The 14,983-nt window shown below is 39.6% G+C and overlaps 2 protein-coding genes across 3 annotated transcripts in view; one reads left to right on the forward strand and one right to left on the reverse strand.

Moving 5' to 3' along the window:
• C8H18orf21 (chromosome 8 C18orf21 homolog) overlaps positions 1–6,413 on the forward strand; it is a 45,359-nt gene extending 38,946 nt beyond the window's left edge. The window contains exon 5 of the mRNA XM_059707110.1: positions 6,102–6,413. Coding sequence (XP_059563093.1) covers positions 6,102–6,318 — 217 coding nt within the window. The 3' untranslated portion in view covers positions 6,319–6,413. The remainder of the gene's footprint in view (positions 1–6,101) is intronic.
• Positions 1–9,938, reverse strand: part of RPRD1A (regulation of nuclear pre-mRNA domain containing 1A) — a 40,589-nt gene extending 30,651 nt beyond the window's left edge. Inside the window, exon 1 of one of the 2 annotated variants that reach the window (XM_059707108.1) lies at positions 9,627–9,935. In XM_059707108.1, the coding sequence (XP_059563091.1) occupies positions 9,627–9,777 (151 nt within the window). In that variant the 5' untranslated portion in view covers positions 9,778–9,935. Of the gene's footprint in view, positions 1–9,626 lie in introns of both variants that reach the window. The other variant, XM_059707109.1, reaches the window with a different exon arrangement.
• Between the last annotated feature and the right edge of the window lie 5,045 nt (positions 9,939–14,983).

A 14,983-nucleotide genomic window follows, 5' to 3' on the forward strand; every position in this document is an offset into this window, starting at 1 on the left:
GTGTAAGGGAGGCAGCTGATCAATGTTTCTCTCTCATATTAATGTTTCTCTCCCTCTTCCTCTCTTTAAAAAATCAAAAACACATATATTTTAAAAAGTAACCTGGTAATATCTATGAAAAATGTAAATAGACAAATCCCCTGACCCTGCATATTTCACTTTAGGAATATATACTATTGATAAATTCATCATAACTGCACAAAGAAATCACTAAGGATATTGGTGATAACATCAAAAAAGATGACTAAAAAAGTCATGGTATATCCATTACATGTTTTAAGTAGCAGTTATTTTTGTTTATTTGTATGTACTCTATGGTGGAAATGTTAAATCCTGATAGTTTTTACTACAAACTCTCAACCACTTAATTTTAGAGCAGAATACATGTTTTGGGGGATTTTTGTGCTTCACCTGAATTTAGAAGTAATGTCAGAAAATATTAAGCATGTCCTTTTTTTATAAAGTACAAAGTTTCTTATCATCTTATTACCATGGTAATTCAAGTGAATTAGGAGTATTTAACTGCAATCTTGAATTATAAAGTTGGATGCAGATATCTGTATATGCGCATATCTGTATCTATCTATCTATCTATCTATCTATCTATCTATCTCCACTAGAGGCCCGTTGCACGAAATTCGTGCACTGTGGGGGGATGGGTCCCCTCAGCCCAGCCTGTGCCCTCTTGCAGTCCGGGAGATGTCCAACTGCAGTCGGACACTCTTAGCGCTGCCATGGAGGCAGGAGAGACTCCCGCCACCACCGCTGAGCTCACCAACTGTGAGCCCAGCTTTTGGCTGAGCAGCGCTCCCCCTGTGGGAGTGCACTGACCACCAGGGGGCAGCTCCTGCATTGAGCATCTGCCCCCCTAGTGGTCAGTGTGCATTATAGCGACCGGTCATTCCACTGTTCAGTCAATTTGCATATTAGCCTTTTATTGTATAGGGTGTGTGTGTGTGTGTGTGTAGAGAGAGAGAAGAGAGATCTCAGGATCTCAACTGATGTAAAGTAAATGAGCAACCACCTAGTGGATTTTTTTTAATAACTGGCTTAACCCACACTTTCACAACAAACTTAGCCTCACTTCAGCATTTATCGTTGTCCACTCAACAATGCTCCAAAAAAGGGAATGTTAGGAAATAACTGAGAATTATTAAAATATTTTATTTTTGGTTAGAAAAATATTTCTAGGGTATTTGGAAGCTGGATTTTTTTTTGTATTACCTATTCATATCAGCTAAAAAAAAAAAAAAAAAAAAAAAGTCATTCAAAATATTCAGGTTTGCCCTGACTGGTTTGGCTCAGTGCACAGAGCTTCGGCCTGCGGACTCAAGGGTCCCAGGTTCAATTCCGGTCAAGGGCATGTATCTTGGTTGTGGGCACATACCCAGTAGGGAATGTGCAGGAGGCAGCTGATCGATGTTTCTCTCTCATCGATATTTCTAACTCTCTATCCCTCTCCCTTCCTCTCTGTAAAAAAAAATCAATAAAATATATATTTTTTAAAAATTCAGGTTTACATGTTACGTCTCTTTGTAAGGAGTTGCCATACCTCACAGTTCAAAATGTATTCTATAAATCAGTAACATTATACTGACATGTAATTGGAATTTGCTATGCAGCAAAAATTCAAGAGTAATAACCTACAGTGTCTATTTACCTTTGTATAGGCAATTGCTTAAGTTACTCTGTTTTTAACATTTGTACTTAGACAAAATGCTTATATATGTATAGGAATGTCACAGTGCAAGATGCTGCTAGCCCAGACACAAAATATTAAAGTTATTTTGTGAAGACTGATTATTGTATTAAAACTGTTATGGCCATTATACCTAACACACACACACACACACACACACACACACACACACACACACACACACAAAACACGAGGGTGCTAAATAAATAACTCAGTTGACAAAGGGGGAAAAGCATTTATGCTGCTGTGCCTATATGAACCGCATTTCAGAATCACCAATGGTTGATGAAAGAAAGTTCTCATACAACTTCAGTACGCTTCAGAATCATCTAGAAGGCTTGTGAAAACATAGATTACTGGTTCCTATCCACATAACTTCTGATGTAGATCTGGGGTAGAACCCACGAATTTGCATTTCCAACAAATTATCAGGAAATACTAATGCTGCAGCCTGGGGTTCACACCTTTGAGAAGCTCGGTTATAGAAGAATTCTGGATAGTAAACACAGAAAGAATTACTGGACCCCCAAAGAGTTTCAGAATTGGCAATCTTCATCTCAGGTTCTGCCAGAGAGGTGAGACTTCTACCAGGCCACTGGCTACCTTTCATTTAGTCAGTGAGTAAACCTTAGACATCCACTGTTTACCCTTCACATCTGCTTATTTCCTACGTCTCCCAATGCCATGGCTGTTTTGTCTCTTGTCCTCTTTCTCCCCTTTCTGTAGTTTCTGCTATGCTTCTACCTTCTACACATACAAGTATATATTTACAAGCATATACATGTATAAGGTAATATTAATGTACCCCAGACAAGAAATATGGGAAGTAAAATAATACTTTAAAAGGCTTTGACAGCCAAAACCGGTTTGGCTCAGCGGATAGAGCGTTGGCCTGCGGACTGAGGGGTCCCGGGTTCGATTCCGGTCAAGGGCATGTACCTGGGTTGCGGGCACATCCCCAGTGGGAGATGTGCAGGAGGCGGCTGATCGATGTTTCTCTCCCATCGATGTTTCTAACTCTCTATCTCTCTCCCTTCCTCTCTGTAAAAAACCAATAAAATATATTTAAAAAATAAATAAATAAAAAAAAATAAAAGGCTTTGACAAAAATATGTCTAAGCCAGGGGTGGGCAAACTTTTTGACTTGAGGGCCACAATGGGTTCTTAAACTGGACCAGAGGGCCGGAACAAAAGCATGGATGGAGTGTTTGTGTGAACTAATATAAATTCAAAGTAAACATCATTACATAAAAGGGTACGATCTTGCCGAAGCCGGTTTGGCTCAGTGGATAGAGCATCGGCCTGCGGACTGAAGGGTCCCGGGTTCGATTCCGGTCAAGGGCATGTACCTGGGGCGTGGGCACATCGCCGGTAGGAGATGTGCAGGAGGCAGCTGATCGATGTTTCTCTCTCATCGATGTTTCTAACTCTCTATCTCTCTCCCTTCCTCTCTGTAAAAAAAATCAATAAAATATATTAAAAAAAAAAAAAAAAAAGGGTACGATCTTTTTTTTTTAGTTTTATTCATTTCAAACAGGCCGGATCCGGCCCGCGGGCCGTAGTTTGCCCACGGCTGGTCTAAGCCTTTCATCTCAAATGCTTTCAGGAAGGAATAAAAAGTTTTCAATATTTGTGGGCAATATACATGTAATATTTGGTACATGTTAAATAAAAATAAGTATTATGATAAAAAAAAGAATGAGAAATTCATAGTTTGGCAACCCCTGGTTTTTAAAAAAAGGGTCAAACCAACTGTCATCAGTGGCTGCTAAAATCACTGGGTGAAAGGTGATGGGGAACTGTGTAATGGATTCATTATGCACCCATTGATCAATCTTGTCCTTAAATATAAAAAAAGTTCACATTATGCATCTGTTAATGTGATGGAACAGAAGTGCAGAATACTTCCAATGAAGTATTCCTTGGGAACAACTTTAGGATAATCTTGTCTGTATCAATAAAGATTATTTTGTTGAGATTTTGATAAGAGTTGCAAATTTTGCAAAATTCTGATTTTTGCTTGAAACCTTGAATTTCATAATGGGCAACAAATACTGTCAGTATTCTTCCTCAACAAAACAGGCTCACTACATTCACTTATGAGAAAAACCTGCCAAATACCCATGTCTGATTAACCAGCTTCTCTGTCAACCATGAAAAAAGCAGCTGGTTTCATTCATAACTCAATCACACAAATATATTTCCTCCAGAATGTTCCATACATAGTACTTTATGTATACTTCCCATTTTGTCACACGGATTATTAAAAAGATATGCACTCACATCTAAAACCATATTTAACTGCAAAAGTCTGAAAGCTTTCTCCCTAAGATTCAGGAGGAAGAAAAGGATGTCCACTTTCACCACCTTTATTCAACACTAGAGGCCTGGTACACAAAATTTTTGCACAGGTAGGGTCCCTAGGCCTGGCTGGCAATCAGGGCCTACATGTGGGGTGACCGGTGGGACGACCCGGGGGCCCCACTGGCACCCGCCTTGGCTGGCCTGGGGCCTGTGGGCAGTTCCTGCATTGAACGTCTGCCCCCTGGTGGTCAGTGTACCTCATAGGGACCGGTTGTTCCGCCCTTCAGTCGATTTGCATATTAGGCTTTTATTATATAGGACTAGAGGCCCGTTGCACGAAGAGACTCGTGCAATAGGCCTTCCCTTCCCCTGGCTGCTGGCACCGGTTTTCCTCTGGCACCCGGGACCCAGGACTTGCCTCCAAGCCACTCCGGCCGGAGCCTTCTGGCTTTGCTCCACCGCTTTGCGCCTATGTATGCAAATTAACCGCCATCTTTGTTGGGTTAATTTGCATACTCTCCTGATTGGCTGGTTAGCATAGCAGAGGGACAATCAATTTACGTGTTTGTCTATTATTAGGTAAGATACTGTTGGAAGTTCTAGCCATAGCAACTCAAGAAAAAGAAATAAAAGAAAGAGGTAATATTATCTCTGTTTAAAGATGACATAATCTTACTTGTAGAAAACCCTACAGATTCCACAAAAAAACTGTTAGAGCTAGTAAAAATATTCAACAAAGTTGCAAGATACAAAATCAATGTTCAAAAATCAGTTGCACTTATCAATTACAACTGAACAATCCAAAAGGCAACTAAGAAAACAATTCCTTATAATTATATCAAAACAATAAAATAGTAATAAATTTAATTAAGGAGGTATATGACTTATATACTGAAAACTACAAAACATTGCTGAAAGAAAGAAGGCATAAATAAATTGAAATACATCCAATGTTCATGAACTGAAAGAGTAAATATTAAGATAACACTACTCAGAACGACTTACAGAGTAAATGCAATCTCTATCAAACTCCCAAGGGCATATTTGCAGAAAAAGAAAAATCCATCCTAAAATTCATATAATCTCATCCCAAATAGCCAAAACTACCTTAAAAAAGAAAATTATAATACAGAGACTTACTAGAAAGCTACAGTAATTAGAACACAATTGACCCTTGAAAGATGTAGGTTTGAACTGTGTGGGTCCACTATATGCTAATTTTTAAACATAAATACTAAATATATTTTCTCTTTATGATTTTCTTTTTTGAATGTTTAAAGAGAGGAAGGGAGGGGAGAGGGATAGAAACATCAATGATGAGAATCATTGATCGGCTGCCTCCTGCCTGCCCCCTACTGGGGACTGAGCCAGTAACCCAGGCTTGTGCCCTGACGGGAATGGAAATGGAATCAGACCTCAACCTCCTGGTTCACATGTTGACACTCAACCACTGAGCAACACTGTCCATGATCTTATGTTTTTCTTAATAACCTTTCTCTACCTTACTTTAAGGACACAGTATACAATACATATAATATACAAAATGTGTTCATTGATTGTTCATGCTATCTGTAAGGCTTCCAGTCAACACTAGGCTATTAGTAAAGTTTGGAGGTAGCATTAGTTATTTGCAGATTTTTGATTCCGCTAGGGGTTGGTATCCCTCTAACCCTGCATTGTTCAAGGGTCAATTGTGGTATGAAAGAGGCATATAGCCTATGGAATATAGAGCCCAGAAAGAAATCCTCACTATATAGTCACACTAATCATTATGACAATGCAAATAAAAATCACAAGCAAATACCATTCCACATTCATTAGGTTGACTTCTTTTCAAAACCCAAAATAAGCATGTGCAGAAATTGGGACCAGGGTGTCGTGCAAGCATGTCAAATTCGCGGTCCACAGGCAGCATGCTGCCCACAACAAATATTTTTGGAGCCCAGCCAATATAACGGCATGTAAGAAACACTGTAATAAAAATTCCATAACTTAGTTTTTACAATATCCTGTTATACACAATTATTAATAACGAACTACAACGTTCGCTAATGACTGATCACTATAATTGTGTTGCATTCATTTCCCTTATGCGCAGGTGCACCATTCTCTCCACTAATACTGTAGCAGCATATATTTTAGCAGCCGACTGCCACCTCATTAGTCTTAGACTGACTTGTTTGGTGTGCACAACAGGAAATATTTCGCTTTCGGAGAACAAGAAAAATAGGTTTATTTGCATTACGCTTATTAATTTGTGCAGTTATTCAGTGTCTGGTAAGTTAATGTTCGAGAAAAATATTAATTTTTACTAAAATGTTCTATTATGTTAATGATTACTCATTTATTTCAGCCCTTTGTTTTCAGCATGTTTTTATCGAAATAAACCTATGTTTCTATGAAAATTGAAGCTTTTGTTTTTTTTTGCAGCCCACATAAGTTACACCTTGTTTATTTGGCCCATGTTAGCCTTTGAGTTTGACATGCTTGGTGTAGTGTAAGTGGCAATCTAAAACGGGACAGCCGCTATGAACAGTATAAAAATTAAACATAGAATTACCACTATTACCAACCTTATTATCATCACCAACACCATTCACTTCCTAAAGCATCTATTATATGCCTTAAAATTTCTAATTATGAATCATTTAAACATGGAAACATCCCCAAACATAGATAATAAACAACACATCTATCATTTCTGATATTTGTATCAATATTTAAAATAATGATAACAAATCCATTTTCATTTCCTCTCTCCTTTATGGTAACTAACCACCAAGGACAAATAAAAAGGGTTCTATGGAAAGTAACCTCACAAATTGATCTGATCAGAAATTCCTAACTGGGAGGTGATGGTGTGTAGTCATGCCCCAGGCCTATAACTTCTTTAGTGAAAGGTTTTAAGCCAGCCCTGTCCATTGTTCTTATGCATCTAGGTTAGCACACCTTTGATATACCAGAATACCTCTTTTTTTTAAATATATTTTATTTTTTATTTTTTAAAATATATTTTATTGATTTTTTACAGAGAAGAAGGGAGAGAGATAGAGAGTTAGAAACATCGATGAGAGAGAAACATCGATCAGCTGCCTCCTACACAACTCCTACTGGGGATGTGCCTGCAACCCAGGCAAATGCCCTTGACCGGAATCGAACCTGGGACCTTTCAGTCCGCAGGCCGACGCTCTATCCACTGAGCCAAACGGGCTAGGGCCCAGAATACCTCTTGAAGGGGATATTAATCCTCAAGAGAACTCATAATCTTGTTAACTATCCTGTAATCAAATCCCTACCTTGCTTTCCCCTCCTGAATTTCAAATGCACAAAAGCTGCAAAACTGTTATTCTCCAGAGCATTTGAGATCTCACTCTCTGGCATATGTCATCAGTTTGGCTCAAATAAACTCTTGTAAAAATTCTCTACAATTTGGATGTTTCTTATGTCAACACCACTATCATATAATAGGGTGTTAATCCTTACTATGCATGTAACTGAAACTACAGATATCTATAAACTAGAGTATTGCTTTGCATGTTTTCAAACTACTAAATGGCACACTGGTCTGTACCTTGCTTTTTCAGCTCAACATTTTGCTTGTTTATTGTTGTTGTTTTTAATATATTTTATTGATTTTTTTTACAGAGAGGAAACGAGAGGGATAGAGAGTTAGAAACATCGATGAGAGACAAACATCGATCAGCTGCCTCCTGCACGCCCCCTACTGGGGATGTGCCCGCAACCAAAGTACATGCCCTTGACCGGAATCGAACCTGAGACCCTTGAGTCCGCAGGCTGATGCTCTATCCGCTGAGCCAAACCGGTTAGGGCTTGTTGTTGTTTTTAATCTGTCATGTTTTATGTAGCTCTAGTTCATTCATGAAAGCTAGACAGTACATTATATAAATATCACAGTATATTTGTCCATACACTAATGAGATGTTTAAAACTGTTTCTAATTTTATTAGTAACAGGCTGCAATAAACATAACTCCTTGAGCACAGATACTAGTTTCTAGGATATATTCCTAGAAAGAAAACTGCTGGGTCCTTCAACTTTATTCGAGGTTGCTAAGCTGATCTCCTTTTTACATTCCAACCGGCAGTGTGAGAAAGTTCGTTTCTCCTTATCCTCCCAAATTCCTGGTATTGTCTTTCTTTTTAATTTTGCAAAATAAAGAATATAAAGTGGAGTCTCATTGTTTTCTTTTTCCCTGACTAGTAAGATTACGTATCATTTATTGGCCTTTCAAGTTTTCTCTCATGTTTAACAGTATCACCGTTTTTCTACTGATTTGTGGTAGTTCTTAAAAATAGTCTGTTATCAATCCCCTATTGACTGTAAGTGTTTTTAAATGCTCTATCCCGCCAAAAAGGATAAACCTGTTGCTGATTTTGAAATCTAGTAAGGTGTAGAAGCAAAGACAATTCCAGCCATCTCAAAGTTCACAGCTATTTTCCAGACCTTTATATACGGACTTCTCAAACCTTTCTGGCCACTCACAGAAGATAAATTCCTCCTTAGAGCCAAATACACATACACTTATATATGAGCTGAAAAATGGAGCTATAAATCAATTCCTTCTACTGAATTAACACACAAGAAAAAAATAGTTTGTCTCCACTCTAAATTGCCAAGGCTACACTGGCTCTCATATTAATTAATACATCATATAGCTTTCACATGGGTCAGTAAACAGGCATCTATTTTGATTAATAACAGTTTATTAAAACCCTAATAAATAACCATCTTTTCGCTATATCAGAATGTCTGAAACAATGAAGAGTGCCCACTTTCTCTACCCAATGAATTAAGAATTGAGGTACAAATCCAGACTAAGCAAATGTATTTTTTAAATTTTCAGTCGCACTAACATACAATCAGTTCTTACAGATAAAGTTGCTCTGCAGAAGTGAAATGATTCCGGGTATTTCAGTGAGAGCAAATTACTACTCAAAAAAATTAACTTCCATTTACAGAGGCAGTATCGAAGGTTCTGAAAAATAAAGACGGTGCCCCTAGCCTAGACGCACATAATCAGCAAGAAATGACCTTAGATCACTAATCCAACCACCTCATATTCAGATGAGGCAACTTCAATACCGAAATTAATAAATTTGCCCAATCTACGTCCTCTAAAACCTACAAATCCAGGATTTTCCCCATTGCATCCCACATCTTATTGTAGACTTTCCAGTTCTAAAACTCGGATTCCTTTATTAATTTTACAAGACTGAGCTGATGTGTAACAGACACGACGCAGTCACTCCCAACCTCACACCAATCTTTTCCTTTCCACTTCCCTACCTCTCTCCTACCCAGCCTCCATGATTGATGTGCAGAATGAAAAAAATACCCGACTGCCTGAATTTCTGGCCCCAATTAGGTGCGGAGTCCTGAGCCCCTAGTTCCTGTTTCTGTGTTAAATCAACAGAAGGTCTTTTTTAATCCTCCGCCCCTTTATTCAGCAATTACCTACAAAGCGCCGACTTTGCGGGCAGCGCGGTGCACGCTGCCCTCCAGCCCCTGGGACACGGGAGCCAGGGAGCCAGGGCGCCGGGTCGGGAGCGCCAGGCAGCGCGGCGCTGGAGTCGCTGGGGGAATGGGGCTCCCGAGGACTCACCTTTCCGCAGCTCCCGCTCCCACACGGTGACGATGGGGCGCGAGTGCTTGCGGTGGTGGATGAGCCACAGGGACAAGGTCTGCACGCTCTGCTGCGAGTTGCTCAACTCCGACAGCTTCTTCTCCAGCGCCGCCTCGGAGAAGGCGGACATCCCTCCGACACCGCGCTCACGCCGGCGCACGCGGTGGGGCTTAGGGGAGGAGAGTTTCGCCGCACTCGCTGCAGCCTCGCCCCCTCACCCCACCCTTCCCCACGCCCAAGCCACCGCCGGCCTTCACCCAGGACCCACCGCGAACCAGCAAGATGGCGTCCGGTCGGATGTTACGTCACGGACGCCCCGGAAGAGGCGGGACCTCAGAGGCACAGGTGGGGCGAAGGCTGTGCAGGGGTGGGGCGAAGGCTGTGCAGGGGAGGGCGGGGGCGGGGCGGGGCGGGGCGGGGCGTGCCACCGGGTCTGAGCGGGCGGGTGGGCGGGGTTTGCCCGGCCTAGTGTCCTCGGGGAAAATTCTCAGAGCCAAGAAAGGAGTGATTAAAAATCTCTACGTGGGCGTGTAAATTGGTACAGGCATTTTGGAAGACTATTTCATATGATATATTTTAAAGTGCACCTTTCCTCTGACCCTGCAATTTCACTAATTGCTGTCAATGTCAGGGAAACACCAGCACGTTTGCCCACGGAGCTCTGTACTAGTTGTCCTGTCCAGCTCTGTACAGTGAAGAGTTGGGACATTCACAGCAAGTAAATGGCCGACTTAACTAATTACACTATACATGCAACAGCTGAAAAGATACATAAATCCAATGGTGGATAGGGTTTTGTTTTCTTTTCTTTTCTTGGATAGGGGTTTTTTTAAGTTGTAGAAGGAAAGTATAGTATAACATTTGTTTTATAAAAGTATCCTATATAATAAAAGGCTAATATGCAAATTGTCCCCTCAACCAGGGGTTCCACAGGGAGTTTGACCAGGGGGCAGGGCTGGCTGGCCAACTGCCCTCGGCCCCTCCCCTTGGCCCACCCCACCTGATTGACCCCCTCCACCCCAATCAGGGCTGACCACCTGGACCCCACTTGTGCAGGAATTCATGCACCAGGCCTCTAGTATTCTATAAAATTTTATGAATTCTTAAGTGTGTAAATGCATGGCAAAGGGTCTAGAATACACACTACATCAGCAGTAGTGTCAGAGAGAATTGCAACCCTTAAACTGTGTCTATACTATTCCCATATATTTTTTTTATTCCCATATTTTTACAAGAACATATATGTATCACTTATATAATTAAACATTGATTTCAGAAATCTCATCATTAATCCAGCACATTTTGACATAGTACTTCTCTTAATTATGGTAGTTCACAAAGGAAATAGATACTATCATACTCTAAATATTAATACAGAAATCTTTAAGAAAGACACATAAGAAAACACAGGAATTCCTAAACCATCTTTTGAAAAGCACTGTTCAAGAACTTTGCACCAAATAGGCATCAAATATGTTTATTTATTTGCGTGTTTGATTATAAGTATAGTTTATCTTTTCCATTTCTTCTTATTTTAAAATTAAATATGTTTTTATTTATTTTAAAAAGAGAGAGAGAAACATCGATTGGCTGCATCCTGCATGCCCCCTACTGGGGATCAAACCCACAACCCTGGCATGTGCCCCAACCAGGAATGTACCAACCTTTTGGTACATGGGACATGATCAACCAACTGACCCACAGGGGCCAAGGCATATTCCCATATCTAATGTTACTACAACTTGAGGTTCAGAGATACCTCAAGTAACTTTCCCTTCTCTTTCTCTCACTCCAATATCTATTTCTGTATCTACATTCCTCCCATTATACATTCTTTTGTTTATCCTATTTACTTAGTCTAGTTTTTAACCTTAACTTAGTCTGAGTTTAACCTGTCTTCCAAGACCTAAATGTATCTTCAGCATTATTCTCTTCCATGAACCCTATGGCTACCCAAATTGCTACATCTTATCTTCCAAATCTTCACCTGAGATTCCAACTCTTCCTACTCCGTTCTTCTCCATCTCAATTCTAACTGAACTTTATGTATTATATAATGTATTCTTGCAATAAAGTAAGCTAGAAAAAGACATGTTATTAAAAAAAAATCCTAAGAGCCCGGCTGGTGTGGCTCAGTTATTGAGCGTCAACCTATGAACGAGGAGGTCACAAGTTTGATTCCTATTCAGGGCTCATGCCTGGGTTGCAGGCTCGATCCCCAGTAGGGGGCATGCAGGAAGCAGCCAATCCATGTTTCTATCTCTCCATCCTTCTCCCTTTCTCTCTCTCTAAAATCAATAAAAACGTATTTTTGAAAAATCAGGTGCCTGTACTCATATATAAGGATTTCTGGTACCAAGAATTAACCAATCAGATGCAACCTTATGATGCAATATAACCAATAAGATGAAACTATCATATGACCATATATTTATGGTTTGAGACAGGGTATTTACACTGAATGGCTATTTTTGTGCTGACTGTTGTCATTTTTTATTTCAAAATCTAAGGGAAAAGAGGTCAGTGCCCCTGACTAGACAGGTATTGCATGTTTTAAAAATTATTGTGGCATACCATTTGAAAATCGCTGGTGTAGAGGCCTACAATAGACCTTAATAAATGCTATTATTCTTACTTTATAACCCCTTCTCATTGGCTAAGTGTTGTTACCTAATATATAATGGAAGTAAAAAGCTAATAGTAACACATAGAAGGAAATAGAACCAATAAAAGTTTTGTTCATTGTGGCTGGCTTATTTCACTTAGGATAATGTTTTCAAGATTCATCTATGTTGTAGACAATTATATTTTTAAATTGAACCTTTCTCATGAGTGAGAAATCCTGCAATATGTAATCTTTTATATAATGAAAAGCAAATTGAATCTTTTCCCATGAATACTCAATTCATGTATTTTGTGCATTTCTCCTAACCAAGAACAGAAATGCCTCTGTATTTATTCAAATATTTGTATCCATTAGCAGCATTTTGGTTGTCCTCATATAGATCTTGTATAGGTATGTTAAATAAAACTGGTTTTTAAATTGACATATACATAAAAATTAATAGTTGAACATCATTTCTAAATTACTGTCATCCTCTCAATCTGTAAAATTGGAAGTTTCATTAAAATTCCACAAGGCGGCAGACTGGTCCCATTATATCTGGCTAGTGAACTGATTTAAATACATTCTAGATATTCCCAGTATTGGTATCCCCAAATATAAAAAAGATTTCTAAGTCAGCATAAGAAATCTATGAGTATTTTCTCCAAGAAACAGCTTTACAAATGATGGTTAATTTTGTAAATCCGTTCAAAAAGCTTATCATTAAATTAGCTATAGAATTTTTTAAAATTTCATAATAATTTTAATATATTTTATTGACTTTTTACAGAGAGGAAGGGAGAGGGATAGAGAATTAGAAACATCGATGAGAGAGAAACATCGATCAGCTGCCTCTTGCACAGCCCCTACTGGGGCAGGACTGTGGCATGAGGGAACAAAGAATTTTCAGTAACCACCAGAGGCTCGCCCCAAAGACAGTGATCAGCACCCCGTCTTGGCCTGGTGCTCCCGCTCACCTGCTCCACCATCCTGCAACGGCCAATGCCCACCATGTTCTGTGCTCTGCCACCTGCTGCTGATGCCTGCCATGATCTGCGTGCGCCCCCTGGTGGTCAGCACACATCATAGCGATGGGTTGTTCAGTCTATTTGCATATTAGGGTTATATAGAGAGATTATTTTTTTTAATTAATTGATTTATTGGAGAGTAAGAGAGAGAGAAACAGCAATCTGTTGCCTCCTGCACACCCGACTGGGGACTGAGTCCACAAACTGGGCATGTGACCTAAGAATTGAACCAGCAACATTTTGGCGCACAGTATGACATTCAACTGAGCTACACGGGCCAGGGTGATCATAACATTATATACTGTTGAGCTTGATTTGCTAGATATAAGAATTGTAAATTGTAAATTCTATATTCATTTTTTCATTTGTATCCTGTGAGATTTTATGAGGGTCTGGGACTTTCTCCAATTCGAAGCTGCAAGTTAGCTGTTACTGTTTTGTGGGTAATGGCAGAAGACATGAGATTCCTGGGACACAAACACTTTTGCTCATAGCATAGCAAGTAGTGCAAACATCATTTATATAAGTACCTCTTTTTTTTTTTTAATCCTCACCTGACGATACTTTTTCTGCATTGATTTATAGAGAGAGTGTGGAAGGGAGAGGGAGAGACAGAGAGAAACACCAATGTAAGAGAGACACATTGGTTACCTCCCGCATGACCCTGACCAGTGCCAGAGTCTGCAACAGAGGTATGTGCTCTTGACCAGAATCAATCCCAAGACCCTTCAGATAGGCCGACGCTCTACCCACTGAGCTCACTGAGGTAGGGCTTTTAAAAATATACATATATTTTTATTGATTTCAGAGAAGGGAGGAGAGAGAAATAGAAACACCAATGATGAGAGAGAATCATTGATCAGCTGCCTCCTGCATGCCTCACACTGGGGCTTGAGCCTGCAACCTGGGCATGTGCCATGACTGAAATCAAACCATGACTTCTGGTTCATAGGTCGATGCTCAACCACTGAACCACGCCAACTGGGCTGTATCAGTACCTCTTGACTCTCCAGGTTCCACAGAAGCAAAGTGAACAGTCTAAGGTGGATGCAGCACAGGTTGAGTTTGTGTAGCAGTTGAGCTTGCGGAATTCACCTCTTATACAAGACCTGATCTTCGTTTCAGACCTCATTCTTCAAGGTTGTTCACTGAAAAATGGCCCTGACGGAGTGGCCAGGGCCTTACATTCCTGACATAGCTGGCAAGAATGTGTATATATACATATATATATATACATATATATATATATATATATATATATATATATATATATATATACACACACACACACACACACACATATATATATATATATATACACACACACACATATATATTTTAGAGTCTTGAGGGCCAAGATACATTGTCTTTCTCAGCATGGCTTTGTATCAAGGTTACACTGACCTTAATGAGCACAATGAATATCCTTTTTTTTTTTTTTCTCTAATCCCAGAAATGACTTTGTTAAACTAGGGGTTGGTGTTGCTTGAAGTTTTGGTAAAATTCACAGCAAACAATGCTTTATTCTGCAGAAGGGACGGCAGAATTTTGATGTGGTAATCATTTTAACAGTAACTATTTTTTTCCCGAGTGAACATTTGTATTTTCCCAAAAAATTAATCCATAACATTTTCAAATATATAGTCTATGATTTATTGAACCTACTATATTTTTATTTATGCCTCCTTTTCATTGAAGATCTG

The sequence above is a fragment of the Myotis daubentonii genome, chromosome 8, assembly GCF_963259705.1.
Source record: "Myotis daubentonii chromosome 8, mMyoDau2.1, whole genome shotgun sequence".
NCBI lineage: Eukaryota > Metazoa > Chordata > Mammalia > Chiroptera > Vespertilionidae > Myotis > Myotis daubentonii.